This window comes from Leopardus geoffroyi, chromosome A1 (assembly GCF_018350155.1).
Source record: "Leopardus geoffroyi isolate Oge1 chromosome A1, O.geoffroyi_Oge1_pat1.0, whole genome shotgun sequence".
Classification (NCBI taxonomy): domain Eukaryota; kingdom Metazoa; phylum Chordata; class Mammalia; order Carnivora; family Felidae; genus Leopardus; species Leopardus geoffroyi.
Window position 1 is genome coordinate 115018094 of NC_059326.1, and position 17467 is coordinate 115035560.

Sequence of the window (17467 nt, forward strand, 5' to 3'; positions counted from 1 at the left end):
AGTTGAGGAGGAAGTAACCTGAAAGTGGCTTTGTTTTGTTGATTGGGGGAACAAAAGCACCCACATTTTTTTGTGATTTGCTGTTGCAAGAAAGGAAGTAGGTCAGCTGTCTCTGCCTGCATTGCCTGCTACTCTGTGGCTGCACTGTCTCACTCTGTTCATCTGGAGGGGGACCTGCTTCCATTTGAGCAGAGAGCCCTAGTCTCACATGCCTTTATAAGGAAAAAACCCAACTGTTATGGGGATAAATATGAATCTGTACCCCACATATCCCTGACATGCCTTGTTTGTAGATGTGCCCAAGTCTTAGTCTGTGGTAGCTGCTTAAAATATTTCACTTTTTTAGTTCATTTGGTGCTGGGCAGCGAAAAAAAGGAAAAAGAAGGTTTCTGACAATTGAATCTTTAAAATTGTGGGAGGGCATTTTGGAGATGATCTCACTTAATATTTTATTTTTCTTAGTTCATTTGTGAGAATGAGCATTGTACATTTAGGTTAATACAGATCTGGCACTTTAATAATTCATATAGCCTGGTTTAATGCATGGCCTTTCTTGGAAATCTACATAAAGGTGAATTAAATATTTGAAGCCACAGCTTATCTGCATTTCTTTCTCTTTTTTTTTTTCTTTTTGTCCTTCTCACTAACTAGAGAAACGACTTATGAAATTGCCCATTCTTCCTTGTGCCTCCTTAGATTTATCTTCCATATTGCTTCTTTTCCCTTTGTGCTTTTGGGAACACTGATCATTTTTGTGGCTGACAGGCTTAACAAGCATCAAATAAACACAAACCCAGACAGGCCTGGCCTATAGGTGGTGAGAAAATATGTAGCTCTTATTGGAGCATCTAAGGCATACAGGCCAGGGTACCCTGTGACCTCAGCTCTCACGCATCTATTATTTCACAATCATAGGACCATCTAACTTTGAACCACCTCACTTTTCCACTTTGGATATTCTCTAATCTTTTATTTCAAAGCAGTTTAACAGAAGAGCTCGAAGGAGATGCTTCTGACTAAAGGTTTCAGTACCTTGCCCTCCGCCCCTTCCACTCCTTCTGACAGAGATCTGCTGGTAACATGCTGCCAGAGACATTGCAGTCTCCCTGTAAGGCTTGCATATTGATACTGGTCAGTTGTTTTCTTTTCTGGTACAGTTTGATTTCCATAGCCTAACAGTTGGAAAGTGTAAACTCTTCTGTTTTCTTGAAAAATCTGTATAATTGATATTAGTCCTTTAAATGTTTGGGATAATTTACCACTGAAGACATTTGGCCTGGAGTTTCCTTTGTGGGAAGGTTTTTAACAATTTAGTTTCTTTAATCGATATAAGGATATTCACATTAGCTGTTTATTCTTGAGTGTCTTTGGTAATTTATATTTCATCAGTTACTACTATGTTACTTTATTCCTTCTGCCAGATTTGGGGTTTAATATGCCCTTTTTCTAGTTCTAAAGTTAGAAGTTTTTAGATCATTGGTTTGAGACTTTCTTTTCTGATGTCACAGTTAAACATTTAATGGTATAAATTTCTCTTAAAGCACTGCTTTAGCTACATCCTACAAATTGTAATGTGTGTGTTAAATAGTATGGGAAGGTCAGCAAAGATGCCATTGAGAAAATGATTTAGAAGCAAAGACCCAGAGGAGATGATAGAACAAGCCATGGAGGTATGGCACTCCAGGCAGAGAGAACAGCAAATGCAGAGGCTTTCAAAAAGAGGGTCAAATTTCTAACAGATGTTTGGGTGGTTTGGGGCTTTTTAGGGCCATGGTAAGACCTTTGGCTTTTTACTCTGAGTGACATGGGAAGCCAGTGAAGGATTTTGAATAGAGGATTGACATGATTTAATTTAGGTTTGAACAAGGCCTCCCTGACTTCTGTCAGGAGGGATGGAAGCAGAGATATCTCTTAGGAGGCTGTGCTAATAAGCAGGAAAACACCCCTCACCCCTAACAAAGATGTTCATTTCCTAATTCCGAAACCTATAAATGCATTACTTTAAGTAGCAAAAGGTCTTTGTAAAGGTTAAAAAAAAGAGAAAGAGAGAGAACTAAGGGTAGTTAGATTATCAGGTAGGGACCCCAGTATAATCAAAGTATCCTAACAGGGAGACATAGGTGTCAGGGTCTGAGAAGACACTGTGATCGCAGAAGCAGGCATTGGAGCCATACGGCCACAAGCCGAGGAATGTGGGCAGCCTCTAGGAGTCAGACTGGATTCTCCTCTAGAGCCTCTAGAATGAATAGGTCTGCTGACACTTTGACTTCTGATGTCCAGAACTATAAGATAATACATTTGTGTTGTTTTAAGTAAAACTACTTCAGTAATAATATGTTATAGCAGCATTAGGAAACCAAAACAGAGGCTTCGGTACTAATCCAGGAAAGAGTACAGTGGATGTGGCAGGCACTGATTAGAGTCTGGATATATGATGATAGAATTTACTGAAGGATTAAATATGAGGTGGAGGGGAAAGAGAGGAGTGAAGGAGAATTCCAGGGTTTTGAATATAAGTAGCTGGAAGGATGGAGGTGTCATTTATTTTGATAGGGAAGCGTGGTTTGGGGGAACAGCTAAGGAGCTCTGTTTTAGACATGGTAATTAGATATGCAAGATGCTAAGTGAAATTCAAGGAACAGATCTAGACAGGTTGTATAAATGTGAGACTCATCAGCACACATAGGATACCATGAGCCTGGATGTGCTCACCAATAGAATGAGTATACCTAGAGTAAAAAAGTCTAGGTACTAAAACTGGGGTTCTCTAACATCTAAAGTTTGGGGAGATGAGCAAAGAAGACTGAGGAAGGGTTAGTAAGACCAGAAGAACACCAGAAGCTGGTTCTACCTTGGAAACCAAGTGAAAAAGAGTGTTTCTAGGAATGATGTTTATTCCTGTCAAATGGTTGTTGAACGTGAACTGAGAATTAGTCCTTGGATTGAACAATATGTAGAGATGACAAATGACCTCGGACAAAGGAGTTTAGGTAGAGTTTAGGAGACATAAGCTTGACTAGAATGGGTTCAAGAGAGGAGAGAGGGATTGGGTATAACAAGTTGGCAGCTCTTTCAGATTTTATGTAAGGTTTATAGAGACATGGGGTGGTAGCATGAGCTAGATACGGGATTGAGACTGTTACTTGTTTTTTATTTTTAGTTGGGACCCATACTAGCATGTTTTTTATGTTTACCTGTTGAAAATAATCCAATAGATGAGAAATATTTACAGTATAGAAAGAGGGGAAATATCGATAATACATAATTAGGAAATAGTCCAGTAAAGGGGAAATATTGATAATGTAGAATAATATCAGTATAAATATTGATAATACAGAATAGATAATCTATATAACCAATAGAATGTATAATAGACAATACCGATATAGATACTATAGAATGGACGAAGAATTGCTAGAGCAATGTCCTGGAGTAGGGGAGAGGAAATAAGATGCAGTGGACAGGTAGAAAGGTTGGTCTGAGATGGGAACATAGATTGAACACCTATATTTTTAAAAAGGTAAGACAGTACCTGGTACAGATGCAGGTAAGTGGGTAGATGTGGTGATAGGAACTATGGACATTGTCTTTTGATCGCATTCATCTCACTCAAGTAGGAAGCAGCAGGCTTTGAAGCTGAGACTGAGGATGCTGGCTGAGGTAGGTGAGAAAAGAAGGTGTGAAACAAATACTCATTTAGAGTCCAGGCTTGAGAGGAGGAGATTTACTAGACTAAGGAAGTATAGTTCCCTTGCTGTCTCCAACATTATGTGTCTTGAGTAATCAAGAATTTTAAAGCAAGACCACTCCGCATTCTTGGGACAGGAAATTGTGAGACATCTGAGTGGAGCTGTTTGGTATAGAGCAAGCGATATGAGTTGGGAGCTAGAATAAATGGTCTGGATAGGAGATGTGGGAGTAGTTGGCACCTAAGTGGTATGTAAAATCATGAAACTAGATGAAATTGCTCACTGTGAGGAGAGGAGTGTAGAAAGGAGAAAGGGCAGCATAGAAATAAACCTTGAGGAACTCTGAAATTCTTTGATGTCGAAGAAGACAAGGCAGCAAAGAAGACAGAGAAGAAATAGCCAGAGCAGTAGAAATTAAACAAAAAGTCTTCAAGAAAATCTAACCTCTAGGCCTGACAAAAAACACTTTGTAAACCAGGAACATAAGAGAATTTGCTCAGCCTGGTAACATCATACCAGGTGAAACGTAGTATTAACGGGAACAGGCTGAGTCCTTTCTCCCTACAATCAAAAACAAGACAAGGATGTCCTATTCAATGTTGTTCTAGAGGTTTTCAACATGGTGGTAGTGCCTCGTGTGGGGCTTTTTGCTAATTTAATGAGAAAAAATATTAACTCCCGTTAATTTTTATTTCTTTTGATTTGTGAGAGTAAATTTTTTCCCCTAGTTGTTTACTAGTCATTTATAGTTCATCTTAGGTAGGCTGTCCATGTCTTTCCCCCATTTTTCTATTAGTATTTTGGTGTTCTCCTTACAGATTTACCTAACATACTTCATCAGTTACATATACTTAAATACAGAAGTAATATAGTCATATTTATGAATTGACTTCTCCCATTATTATTTGGAAATAGGGCAGAGTTTTCTAAGAAATGAGAGATATTTCTCTTGAAGAATTCAGTCAAAACATAAATAGATGCCTTTTTTTTTTTTTTTTAATTGTTTTAGATGTTTATTCATTTTTGAGAGAAAGAGAGCGTGAGCGGGGGCGGGGCAGAGAGAAAGGGAGACACAGAATCCAAGCAGACTCCAGGCTCTGAGCTGTCAGCACAGAGCCCGATGTGGGGCTTGAACTCACAAACCATGAGATCATGACCTCAGCCTGAGCCACCCAGGCACCCCCATAAATAGATTCTTTAGCTTTGTTAGCTTTTAAATATAAGCATGAAGTGAGGGTTTAACTTTATTTTTCTCCAGATAGTCCATCAAATACAAAACCAATGTACTGTTAATCCCTATTTGTATGTGATGTTAACTTTTTTCATTCACTATGACAGTGTCTATTTTTAGATGATTCTATTGTAATTACTTTAGCTTTGTATTACATTTTAATTACCTCTCTTCCATTACTCTTGCTCTCTTTCTCCAAGGTTTTTTGGCTATTCCTAGCTGTTTATTGTTCCAGATTAATTTGTGAGTAAGTAGGTCAGTCTTCCTATGCCTAAACATGGAATATGTTTGTTTATTTGAGTTTTTGTAATATTCCTCAGAAAAGTTAAATCACTTACTGTTACTTTAATACTGTGGGTTTCTTCAGAGACCTAGTCCCCTTTATTTCCCGTTAATTGCTTTCATAAAGATTTGACATTCCTTTCATTTTACTTTCTTTTTTTCTAGTATATAAAAAATTGATTTTTTAATATATATTTATATTGTCTGTAGCTTCCTTAATGAACTCTTTATAATACTAAATTTTTGGGGGGTGACTCTCTTCAGTTTCCTAGATAAACAGAGATCATCTGTATTGAAAAGTCATTTGGTGGTCTCCTTTCTAACAGCTTTTTCTTTTATTTCTATTTCCCATTTGATTTCATTGGCTAGAAAGATCATTATATTATTGTTTAACTAATGGTAACAGTAAGTATAACATTAATAACATCTGTTTTTTAAGGTAAATGATTCTAGTTTTCACCACAAAGTATAATGTTTGATGATTATTTAAAGTAGTATGTTCAGAATCTTTCTAATTTACTCAGAGTCAGAGTCATCAGAAATGAGTATTTAATTTATCAAGTGTCCTTTGTAAATAGTTTGTAATGAAAATGAGAAAGTTAACCTTAGATAAGGTGCTTTTTCTCCATTATACTGTATGAGATAAGATATATTACAGAACAAAGAGAGCAATTTTCTTTTTGTAATGGAGGAATTATCTTTGTTTTTAAAACATATAATTAATTCCCTGCCCGTGTTTACTTGGCTATCTTAGGAAACATTTTTTTCAGCCAAGTATTCTTATACAGTCTAGCTCTGCTCTGATTCATTGGTGCATTGGTGAATCAGTGAGTTAAGTAGTGAAGAGAGTAGTCCACAGTGGTGAATCACCTGGTGGGAAGTGAATGGCGAGAAGGAAGAGAGGCAAAGAACAAGTCTTGAAATGATGAAAATATGGAAGACCACAGTATAATACATGGAAAGATGGTGGGATAGCTCTTCTTACAATAATTGATTGTCCAAACCCATATGCTTTTATAAACGGGCTGTTAATAATAAGTAGCTGGCCCAGTCCCTTATGCCTATGAGTCTGTAGTTTATAATAATCTTGTTGGTCTGTCAGTTCGAGTTGTTTAGGAGGGAAGAGGAACAGCTGCGTCAGTCTAGTAGGTGTGATTCTTCAGTTTGTTTACAAGTCTTTGTTGACTGCGTTGAATAAAATTCTTGAATACTGCTGCAGTGTATTGGGAATTAAGACCTATAGTCATGTGGTTCCTGTGGCACCTAAAAAAAAATGTGTCCCAAATCCTGTCTTCAGCTTTGCATGCCAAATGCTTCTGTGGTTTCTGCTTCATCCAGACCTCGATTCCATCACCACCAGTTTTCTCTTGTCTTTGCTTCCCTTCCAAGTTGCATTATCATTAGTATATTTATTTCTGATAACCCATAAGGATGTTGGACCTAGAAATGTTAGTAATTATCCTCTCAGTTCGATTTCATTATTTACTCATTGAGTGAAAACAGCAAAGGATTGAGTAGGTATTTCTCCAAAGAATCTGTGCTAATGGTCAATAAGCATAGGAAAAGATGTGTAATATCATGCACCATCAGAGAAAAGCAAATTAAACCACAATGAGATAGCACTTTGCACCCACTAGGATGGCTATCATTAAAAGGAAAAGAGAGAAAAGGAAAAAAGAAAAGAACAAGTGTTAGTGAAGATTGGAACCTTCATACATGCTGGTGAAAATGTAAAATTGTGCAACTGCTTTGGAAAACAGTCTGGCAGTTTGTCTAAAGTTAAACATATGACCCAGCTATTCCACTCTTGCTGATGGACCCAAAAATAATGAAAACACAGAAACATGTATGTGAATGTTCATAACAGCTTTTTTCATAATGGTCAAACAAGTGGAAATGGTTCATTGATGTATGGATAAATAAACTGATCAACAGATGTATGGATAAATAAAATCTTGTGTATCTGTATAATGGCATATTATTTATCGGTAGAAAGGAATGAAATACTGACATATTTTCCAGCGTGGAAGAACCTCCAAAACATCAAGTGAAAGAAGCTAGTTACAAAACCCACATACTAATATGATTCCATTTATATGAATTACCCAGGATAGACAAATCTACAGAAAGAGAAAGTAAAGTTAGTGGTTGCCAGTAGGTAGTTTTAAGGAATGAGCAAAATGGGGAATGGCTGCTGATGTATATGGGGTTTGTTTTGGAGTGATGAAAGTCGTCTTGTGGTAATGGTTGCACAACTGTGAATATACTAAAAATTACTGAATTGTAAGGTTTAAATTGGTGAATTTTTTGGTATGTGAATTATATCTCAAGCCAGGTGCTTTTTGTACAGATTAGTTTTTAAACTTCAGAACCTGAAATAGCAAACGTTCATCATCAGATTATTAAGAATAGTGGGTAACTCTATGAAACCTAGAAATCGTGTAATAGGAAAATAACAGTGTAAATCCAGAAGATGGGATAAGAAATAGTTAATGTTGAAGAAGAAACAAGATAGTCTTATGTAGCATGGAATTTTATATTTTTGTCATGGGATGTACTTGTGTATGGGTATTGTGTATAGCATAAAGGCTGGAATATAATGTCAAAAATTTTCAAAAGTTGCTGTCACAGAGTGGAGAGGTTGGAGATATTTTCATTTGTTTGTCTTACTGTGTATCTACATTTCCAATGTATTTTCTTTTACCCTCACATCTGCTACTTATTGTTTAACACTTCATCTTCGTAAGTGTTGTGGTGGAACACGTGGTATCATGGATCCTTGTGAAATGCCTATGAGACAAAGCCATCACCAGTGCATTGACCTATCTTCTTTTCATGCCTCTGGAAGAGTAAAAAATGAACTTCAATATCTTTGCAGGTTATCAATGCTGCATTGGCTTTAGCAGCAAAACCACAGAGTAAACTGGCTCAAGAGAACATGGATCTTTTTAAAGAACAGTGGGAAAAACAAGTCCGTGTTCTCACAGATGCTGTCGATGACATTACTTCCATTGATGACTTCTTGGCTGTCTCAGGTAATGAGCTCGTTCCCCAGAGAAGCCTGTGAGAATGTGCATAATAACTTCTAAGTCACAGTAATGGACAATCAAAACACCCCCAAGTCTGGGCAAGTAAATTATTCTAGCAATAATATTGTGCTGGTTTTGATTTTAATTAAAAAAAACAACAACAAACTACCACTGGCTCCTAAACAGTGGGAGGTGGGTTGGAGTTGTTTCCCTTGTGGTGGGGCTGGTCTAGATCTTAGAAGCATGAATTTGAAAGCTGACTGGCAGTTTTCTCCCATTTGTATAGAGTAATATTTTGCATCTGTTGACCTGTACAGCACCGTGACCATCCACCTCTCTTGAAGCTATTGTATTTAGAAAAAACATTGACCTGTGTCCTGTGAGAGGCTGTGGTTATTTGTTGTAAGCCTGTGAAACTTTAGAGGAGAGGTTTCCAGCACCATCATCGTTAGTTCATTTTTTAAAATAAATTTTCCCCCTTCCTGGAAAGCTTCTTCCTTTCTCCCTCGGAAATGATCATAGTTTAACTGCCTACTTTTTAAAAGACTCTGTCTGCATCATGCACGGATAGAAAACAGAGAGGAAATATTTAAGTGCCATTTAATTATGAACTTGCAAAAAGTAAATCTGGGTAATTCACCTCACAAAAACAGTTGATTTCATTATATAAACATAAACTGGTAATGACATAGTAAATTGCATTCATATAGAAAATGTCTGTCAACTGCAATTCACTGTTTATCACACAGATAAATTTCAATCCATCTCCTTCACATTGAGCAAGTATAAATGCATTCTTCATTTAACAGGGCCTCTGCTGTCCTTAGCTACATGCTTGCTCTCTGGAGGTGCCAAGCCTCCTGAGGCCAGTGGCTGTGGGCAGACTCAGTGGCTGGGTACTTGTAGGGCTAAAACTATCTGTCACCCTAGGGAACCACAGGCTGGAATGTGGGAGATGTGAGTGTCAATGGAGCTTGAAAGAGAAGTGGGGCTTAAGTACATGCACAGTGCAGTCCTCCAGCAATGACCTATATATAAGGTTACAGTGTGTTCTGCATACCAATGTCCTCCTGTCTCTGCCTGTTCTCCTTGCGGTTGGTAGCTTTGGCTGTACTTGAGAGAGAGGGGAACAGGCAATCCATAAACTGCAAAAAGAGGGGATAAACCATGCTGCTGCAGGACTGCCAAATTGCAGGTGCCGGTACTTTAAAATGAAAACCTCATTTGCAAGCACATCTTTGCTGGTGCCAAAAATGCAGCAATGGCTTTTTTGGGAAATCTTGGCCTTCTGTTGTTTTTCCCAATGAAGTACTGAGTTATTCTTTTTCATAGGTTTAGAGAAAAACATTCCACCTTCACAGCACACTTTTAAGCAAACAAATTGTGAAACTTAAATGTAAAGCCCCCCTCCGGAGATAGATACTATATTCCTAAACTTACTTCTTGTGATGAGGTTAGGTATATATCTCATGCTTGGTCTCAAGGGATTTTCAGTCCTTCTTACAGCAAAATAAAATGTAATAGAATCAAATGTCCCTCATGCAACATTCTTCAAATTGGAGAACAAAGAGGCTTCTGCAGTAGCATTTAGTGGCATCCAGGCAGTATCTTTAGGGTATATGACATAAAACAGAAGAATGGTAAACAGAAATTAAATTCTTTAACAGATACACTTTTATCTGGTGAGCATGTTCAATTTTTATGCAAATGTGGGAAAGTATAAGGGCTGACTTGATGGAAAGGAGTCTAGACCATTGCTATTTAGGAAATAAAAATACAGAACAGTTCTCTGAGTCAGGAAGTGTTGGTGTTTTCAGAGTATGTGAATTCAGAGGTCTACAGGTTTTGTCACAGGCTTGCTTAGTATCAAATGATTAATATTCATAATTCTTCTGTGCTTTATAGGGGCATGGGATGAAGGGGAGGATACAAGCAGATTTATGTGCAGAGTTCTCCTGAACTGACTATTTAGTTGTTGGCATTCACACTCTTTTATACCTTCAAACACCCACCTCACCCATGGAAATTTGAGCATCTTTTCATGGTAGGGTGGGGAACTAGAGATGTCTAACCATCTCACCTGACACAGTCTTGCTAGGGAAGTGACTGGCTGCATCACAAGGAACCCCACTTTGAACTAGGCAGGCCCCTACTGGTCTCCAGTCCTTAGCCCTTGTACCGTTCACAGCATCTCTAATTGTGCACCGTGGATTGGAGAGGATGTGTCAGTCTGCAGCATTCATGGGTAGTCTTTAGACAGTAAGTCGTGTCTTGTCCTCATCCTGATCTTCCCCCTCTGCCAGTTTCTCCTTGCCCTCTGGCATGCCGGTGCTTCAGTAGTCCTGTCTGTGAAGTAGGCATGGCTTTGAGTAGACGAGCTGCCAGGCAAGTGCCCAGCACAGAGTCTAGCTTTGGGTGGTGGGTTTCATAAATCTATACTAAATGCAAAGTAAGGATGGTGCTTGACTCCTTGGAGTGGTTGTTTTCTACTGTATTCTGATACCTCTGGCAGTGTGATAGTTTTTAAGGAATATTTCCAATAAGGATTTTCTACCATGAAATCCTTCTTGGAACTCATGGGTCCTAGAAATTTCCTGAAGCCTGCCCACTAGCCAAGAACCCCTCTAAGGGAAAGTTATTTAGGGAATAGGACTGAGAGGACTTTTTGTTGCTTTATCTCTATTGTTGCTGGATATTCTGTCCTGTTGGTTCCAGAAGTTCCCTCATACCTGCCACAAGTCCTATCTAAATTTGTGACTCAAAAACTAATGGTAACTTTGTGTATAATTTGGTGAAGCCCCCAAACATTTCATGAGGCTGCAGGGCAAGGGAAACTTGACAAAACTCTGTGTTACGATCAAATCGGAGACCATGGCATTTGAAAGTAGGGGGACATGCATGCCATCCCAGGGAAGAGGGAGTGGAGCTCCTTTTCACCAAGCTCTTTTCACAATGTGCCTTGTAAATATTGGAGATGTTAAGATGCTAGAGCGCATTCAGCAGACCACAAGTATATTTATATTGACTGATCCCTTAAGGACAGGAGTTTGAAATTTATCAAAGTGATAAAGACTGTTTGAATTTCATTTGAATTGTATTTGATAAACGTTTTCCATGGAAGTGCAATTTACTTTCTTGTGCATTTATTCTGCTTACATGTGGAAGCTTTAGTGTCTTCTTTTTTTTCTTTTAATTCAAGTGTTTGGTTAGAGTGGTTCCAATTGGGTTTATTACATTGTTTTACCACGTGCTCTTGGAAACAAATAGTATATTGCATTAGATACATTAGGGCAACACGTAAGAGTGGTAATTTGTACTTTTTCTTCTTCATGAAGGGTCACTGTGCCCAATTTGGTCTTATTGGAAGGCCATTAAATAAAAGGATTACAATACCTAATTTTTTGTTTTTGTGTTGAAGAGCAAAAAAAACTTTGAAGATAAGGTAGTGAAGATAGGTTTGATTTCTGACTCCCCTGCCCACTAGCTGTGTGACCTTGGAGAAGTCCCTGCCCTGGCTTGCTCATTATTTAATGGTGATTTTTTTTTTTTTAATGGCTACTATGTAAAGAGTAAATGTCAAGCCCTCAGTATTTCCTGTTATAGATTAAGTCCTCTATATGAAATACTAATATTATCATTTCATATGTGTGCATAAGGTTAATACCAATAAAGACATCCAGAACAAAGGGTACACAGAATGGGCCCTGTTACATATCATGAATTGAAGTATGAGTTGATGCAGCATTCTGGAGAATTCCAGTTGGCTTGGTTCCTGGAGGCCAATTAGGCACTGCATATCTGCTTTAAACATATATATGCCTTTTGAGTTAGTAATCCTATTGCTAGAAATTTTTCTCAGGGATATGTACACAAATGTTTGCCAAAATACCTGTACAAAGTTGTTGATGTCAACCAAAATGTTGAAGACTGGATAAGTAAATTATGGCCCCTCCATCTATTCAGTAAGGTACTTTGCAGCCATTAACATGAATGAGGCAAATGGGTGGATGCAGGCCTAGGAAGGTTTTCAAATGAAAAACGTAATAGTGTCCATAATATGGTCCCTTGTTAGATAGACTGTTGTATATGTGACTTTTTTTCCTGTTAGAGGCACCTCCCAGTGATGACTGTTTAACAATCGAGAGTCTTTAACGGGGTATAGATTGGTGTGTCTACCCATAAGGGACCCATGCTGAGGTTCCTTGGAAATTCAATTAAAGCTGAAGTAACTTAAGATTTTAGTTAGCCTGGATACCTCCAAGCCTCTCATGTTTGTGCACATTCACTGGAACCTCGTTTCTCCCTTAAGGCTCAAGTGCAGAGAACAGGATTGATGTTGTGTCCTGGGTATGTGGTAGCCTCAGCTGGATGGGGCTTTCCTAGAGACAGCTGTTCAGTGACGGTAGACACTATTACTTTAGTCAGCTTCCTGAAATAGAAGGCTTCCTTTGTTGCTAAAGAATAGCAAGCCCTTCCCTGGTTTAGGTTCACTGGAAGAAAGCCAGTGTGAATTCAAGGAAGTCTAAATTGATTTTTAAAAATATAGGTGTCTAGATGAAGGTTAACAAATCACTGGTGAAAGTTTGGGCTATTTTGCTTAATGAACAAAAAAGAATGTCATGCTTCATTGATTCTAAGATGGGCTTCCTCCCCCATACTAACAATCCTGAAACAAGGATGAGTTTTAAAATCAATGATACAAGAAAACATTGGTTCTTAGTTTAGTTAGTGATACTTTTTCTTTCCCTTCCTGCTGCTTTCCTTTCCTTAAACAAAATACAAGTGTAAAATGTTTTAGGTTCAGCAAAAGCAGCAGTTCTTTTTTTTTTTTTTTAATGTTTGTTTATATTTGACACAGAGAGAGAGACAGAGCATGAGTTGGGGAGGGGCAGAGAGAGAGGGAGACACAGAATCCAAAGCAGGTCCAGGCTCTGAGCTGTCAGCACAGAGCCTGACGTGGGGCTCGAACTCACAGACCGCGAGATCATGACCTGAGCCAAAGTTGGACGCTCAACCGACTGAGCCACCCAGGCACCCCTAAAAGCAGCAGTTCTTAACCCACAGGTTGGTATGGTGTGTAGGCCCAGTACCACTGTGTTTAGTTTAATTATATAGAAAGTTTGTATATAAAAGATGCTTCCAATGGGCTCCCCATCCATTCATTCTTATGAATGGTTCAAATAAATATCCTTCCTAAAATTTGTTTATGTAAAAAGTTTAATAGGTTTTCTCTGTTGATAGTACAATGATAGAAACCCTACAGGTCCCCACTTCTTTTTGAATTAGTAGACACAAAATTAGGGTTTTCTTTGCTTTACCGTGGTAATTCATTTTTCTTTTCTGTAATAGGAATTCACACTGTATTCTGGCTTTCACTGAAAATAATTTATTTAAAGAAAAGAAAGAAAAACTTTTAGAGCAATTTTAAGTTCACAGCATAATTTAAGAGAAGCGTACAGAGATTTTCCATCAGTCTGTAAACCCACACGTGCACAGCCTCATCAGCATGTCCCATCATAGTGGCACACTTGTTACAACTGATGATGTATCCATCATAATAATGTCATGTAAAGTATTCACTGCTCTAAAAATCCTCTATGTTCTCTCTGTTCTTCCTACCCCGTCCAACTCCTGATATTTTTACTACCTCCATAGTTTTGCCTTTTCCAGAATGTCCTATAGTTGGAATAATACAGTATGTAGCCTTTTCAGGTTGTCTTCTTTCATTTAGTAATAAGTATACCATGTCTTTTCATTGTTTGATAGCTCATTGCTTTTTAGTGCTGAATAAAATTCCATGGTCTGGATTTACCTCATTTTATCCATTCACCTACTGAAGGACACCTTGGTGGTTTCCAAGTTTTGGCAGTTATGAACAAAGCTGTTGTAAACATCTGTGTGCATGTTTTTATGTGGACTTAGGTTTTCAACTCCTTTGGATAAATACCAAGGAGTGTGATTGCTGGATCATATGGTAAGGGTGCATTTAGTTTTATAGGAAACATGTTTTCACCAACTCTCTTTTTATTTATTATTTATTTTTTTTTAATTTTTTTTTTCAACGTTTTTTTATTTATTTTTGGGACAGAGAGAGACAGAGCATGAACGGGGGAGGGGCAGAGAGAGAGGGAGACACAGAATCGGAAACAGGCTCCAGGCTCCGAGCCATCAGCCCAGAGCCTGATGCGGGGCTCGAACTCACGGACCGCGAGATCGTGACCTGGCTGAAGTCGGACGCTCAACCGACTGCGCCACCCAGGCGCCCCACCAACTCTCTTTTTAATTCTTTCACATGGTTATTTCTTTCGCATTGTGATTGTTTTCATTTTATGCCACTGTACCTTTAGTCTCGGAACAGAGACCCTTACAGAGTTCCTGTCTCTAGTCTCTTAGGAATTACAAAGGCAGTGCATTGTGGTATACTGTTCTTTGATAGATCTACTAAGTACCACTTGCCTCTGCCTCCATTTGACATGAGAGGAAATAGCACCATGACCACTATCTTAGTTTTGAGTATCTTAAGAGGTCAAGCTTATTGTTCCCTCCCTTCCAGACATTGTCACATATAACTTGACTGAGTATGTTAGCAGAGGCTGTGAGGGAAGGGTAATGGCTTTTGGAAGTGGATTAAATCAGGAAGCAGTCCAGAATAATGACATGTCGATGCATAAGGTGGCCAGGACTGGCAAAGAAATGACCAGATATGTTTCTTAGATTACTTTTGCCCTAATTGTTCTAGTTCTGCCAGAAGAACTAGGGCCATTAGTCTTTCACCTATTGTACCTGGTACTCTCTTGGCTTAATTAAGTGAGCATATCCTCTGTGAGTTCTTGCATGTCTTGAAGAAAGCTCCTTTCTGAGCTGGGAGGCAATGGCTAGATAATGACGTGGTGGCTTTCCTTTATGTCACTCTCCAACCAACTTCACGGAGTCTGAGGAGCCCTGTCATTTGGGCCATATCCTCGTGGTCCCTTCAGTTCTGGGTGAGAACATCCCCTTTTACCATTCTGGGTTAGCCCTTACACATTGACCTCATCCATTTTAATGGCTGTATAGTACCCATAATATATTACCTACTGTCCTTAGACATTTTGGTTGCTTCCACTTTGCTTTTATTATAGATGAAGCTAAAGCTAACTCAGAGGTTCCCAGTATCCAGTGTCAAGCATTTTGCTTTGAGGAAAAATAGGTTTGGTGGGTCCTCAAAATGTCAGCTTAACAGGATTCAAGAGTTTTTGTAAATATCACAGCAAGGTACCCCCTGCACCCATGAGAGGGTTACTAAATGTTTTGCTTTAGATGGGCTTCCTCTATGCCCTCCAGAAGAGGCTTCAGTCTCCTTTCCAGCGCCTTCTATCGCAGGGCTGTCCTGGCTTCTTGGGAGATGGTCTGAATACATTGGCATCTACTGAGGGAGGGGCAAGAGAATGGAAGGAATGAGACTTATCGTGAACCCCTCCCTCTGTTTTAGACTTTGTTTTGGACATTAGGTCAGTGAAATTATTTAAAGAGAAGTTAGTAGATTTCTATAATCTGAATTTTCTGCCTGGTTTGCAAAACACCTGTGCCTTAAAAATCTCAGTTGACCTCTCTCCCTCTTTCTATAAACCTGGAATGCAGATTGTTATTCTTGGAGGTGATTACAGGTTGAGTTTCTGTGGGACAGTTAATCCAGCGGTTAGTCTGGTCTGTTCAGTGAAATGATACATGAAACGCTTTGGCACTGCAGCTGGCACAAAATGAGCACTCAGTGAATGATAGGTGCCAACTTAAAATTTTCCCTTTCTAGTGGAATGCCTTCTCCCTCATTCAGCCTTTTGTTTGTTCTTCAGAGAATCACATTTTGGAAGATGTGAACAAATGTGTCATTGCTCTCCAAGAGAAAGATGTGGATGGGCTGGACCGCACAGCTGGTGCGATTCGAGGCCGGGCTGCTAGGGTCATCCATGTAGTCACCTCAGAGATGGACAACTATGAGCCAGGGGTCTACACAGAGAAGGTCCTGGAAGCCACCAAGCTGCTCTCCAACACAGGTTCGGGGACTTCCTCCCTTCCAGTGCTCCCCACACACAGATGGGTGGGCCAGGCCATCCTGGGAGTTCAGGCCCTGTGGTTAGGAAGGATGAGATCAGGATGTAGATCAGGTCTTCACACAACATGTCTGGGTTGGACATCAGACCTTGAGAAGTTGATCAACTAAATTAAGGCCTTGAAAACCCCTTTCCTTCATGTGTCCCACAGCTAATGATGGGAATAATTCTGAACACACTATTTAAGGTGAATTTTTGAGTAAAGTCTTTTGTTAGTGGATAAATACCAAATTAAGGAGAGTCCTAGTTTTAAGCGAGGCCTCCCATTTATCTCACTTCAGTTGCTCACCCATCCAAATCCTGTATTGCAAAATCTGGTCAGAGACAAAGATGATTTGAGTCTTGGTAAAATATAGCATTTAATTTATTTCAACTGTAAATACTCCTCACATAGGTAGAGGCAGATGATCTTCATCATATACCTCACCTCCTCCTGTCTGACTGAGGGATTGAGGGAGGGCTGGTAGAATGATCATGTCTGCTGGGCTAGCGGGATCTGCCCTGCCTCTTTCTCCACAGTCATGCCACGTTTTACTGAGCAAGTAGAGGCAGCTGTGGAAGCCCTCAGCTCGGACCCTGCCCAGCCCATGGATGAGAATGAGTTTATTGATGCCTCCCGCCTAGTGTACGATGGCATCCGGGACATCAGGAAAGCGGTGTTGATGATAAGGGTGAGTAACTGCATTTCAGACATTTTAACAGCTTCTTTCTTATCATTTGCTAAACTTGAGCAATGCATCATTCTGGAACTCAGCAGATGCGGTGGCAGTATATTAAAACCATGAATCTAAAAGCTGTTAGAATGAGATATATTTAATTATGTTGTCTAAAATGACTTTTACTCGCAAGTTAGAGCCCAAACTTGGGCCAAGAAGGGGAGCTAGTGTGAACTGGCTTTGATGATTTAGTTTCAGGCAAACAGCTACCACACATAGGAGGCTTCTGGTAAGTTAGAGGGATACTACACAGAATAAAGGCTTTTCGGTTATTTGCAGAGAACGGAGTATTTCTTTAATGCAAGTTGAAGTTACTGTTCACATAGAATACGTTCTCTCTCCTCAAAGGGGTGGCAGGGAGGCAGGAGGCTCCTGGGGCCCCAGTGTGTTGCGACTCAGGAGGAGTGCCTGTGGCAGCCCCTTGAGAAAC

General features: G+C 39.3%; 1 protein-coding gene across 5 annotated transcripts in view; it reads left to right on the forward strand.

Annotated features, from left to right (window-relative positions):
- CTNNA1 (catenin alpha 1) overlaps nucleotides 1-17467 on the forward strand; it is a 320760-nt gene that overhangs the window by 293215 nt on the left and 10078 nt on the right. For all 5 annotated transcript variants that reach the window (XM_045445207.1, XM_045445224.1, XM_045445240.1 and 2 more), the window contains 3 exons: nucleotides 8081-8237; nucleotides 16064-16264; nucleotides 16841-16992. In XM_045445207.1, the coding sequence (XP_045301163.1) occupies nucleotides 8081-8237; nucleotides 16064-16264; nucleotides 16841-16992 (510 nt within the window). The remainder of the gene's footprint in view (nucleotides 1-8080; nucleotides 8238-16063; nucleotides 16265-16840; nucleotides 16993-17467) is intronic.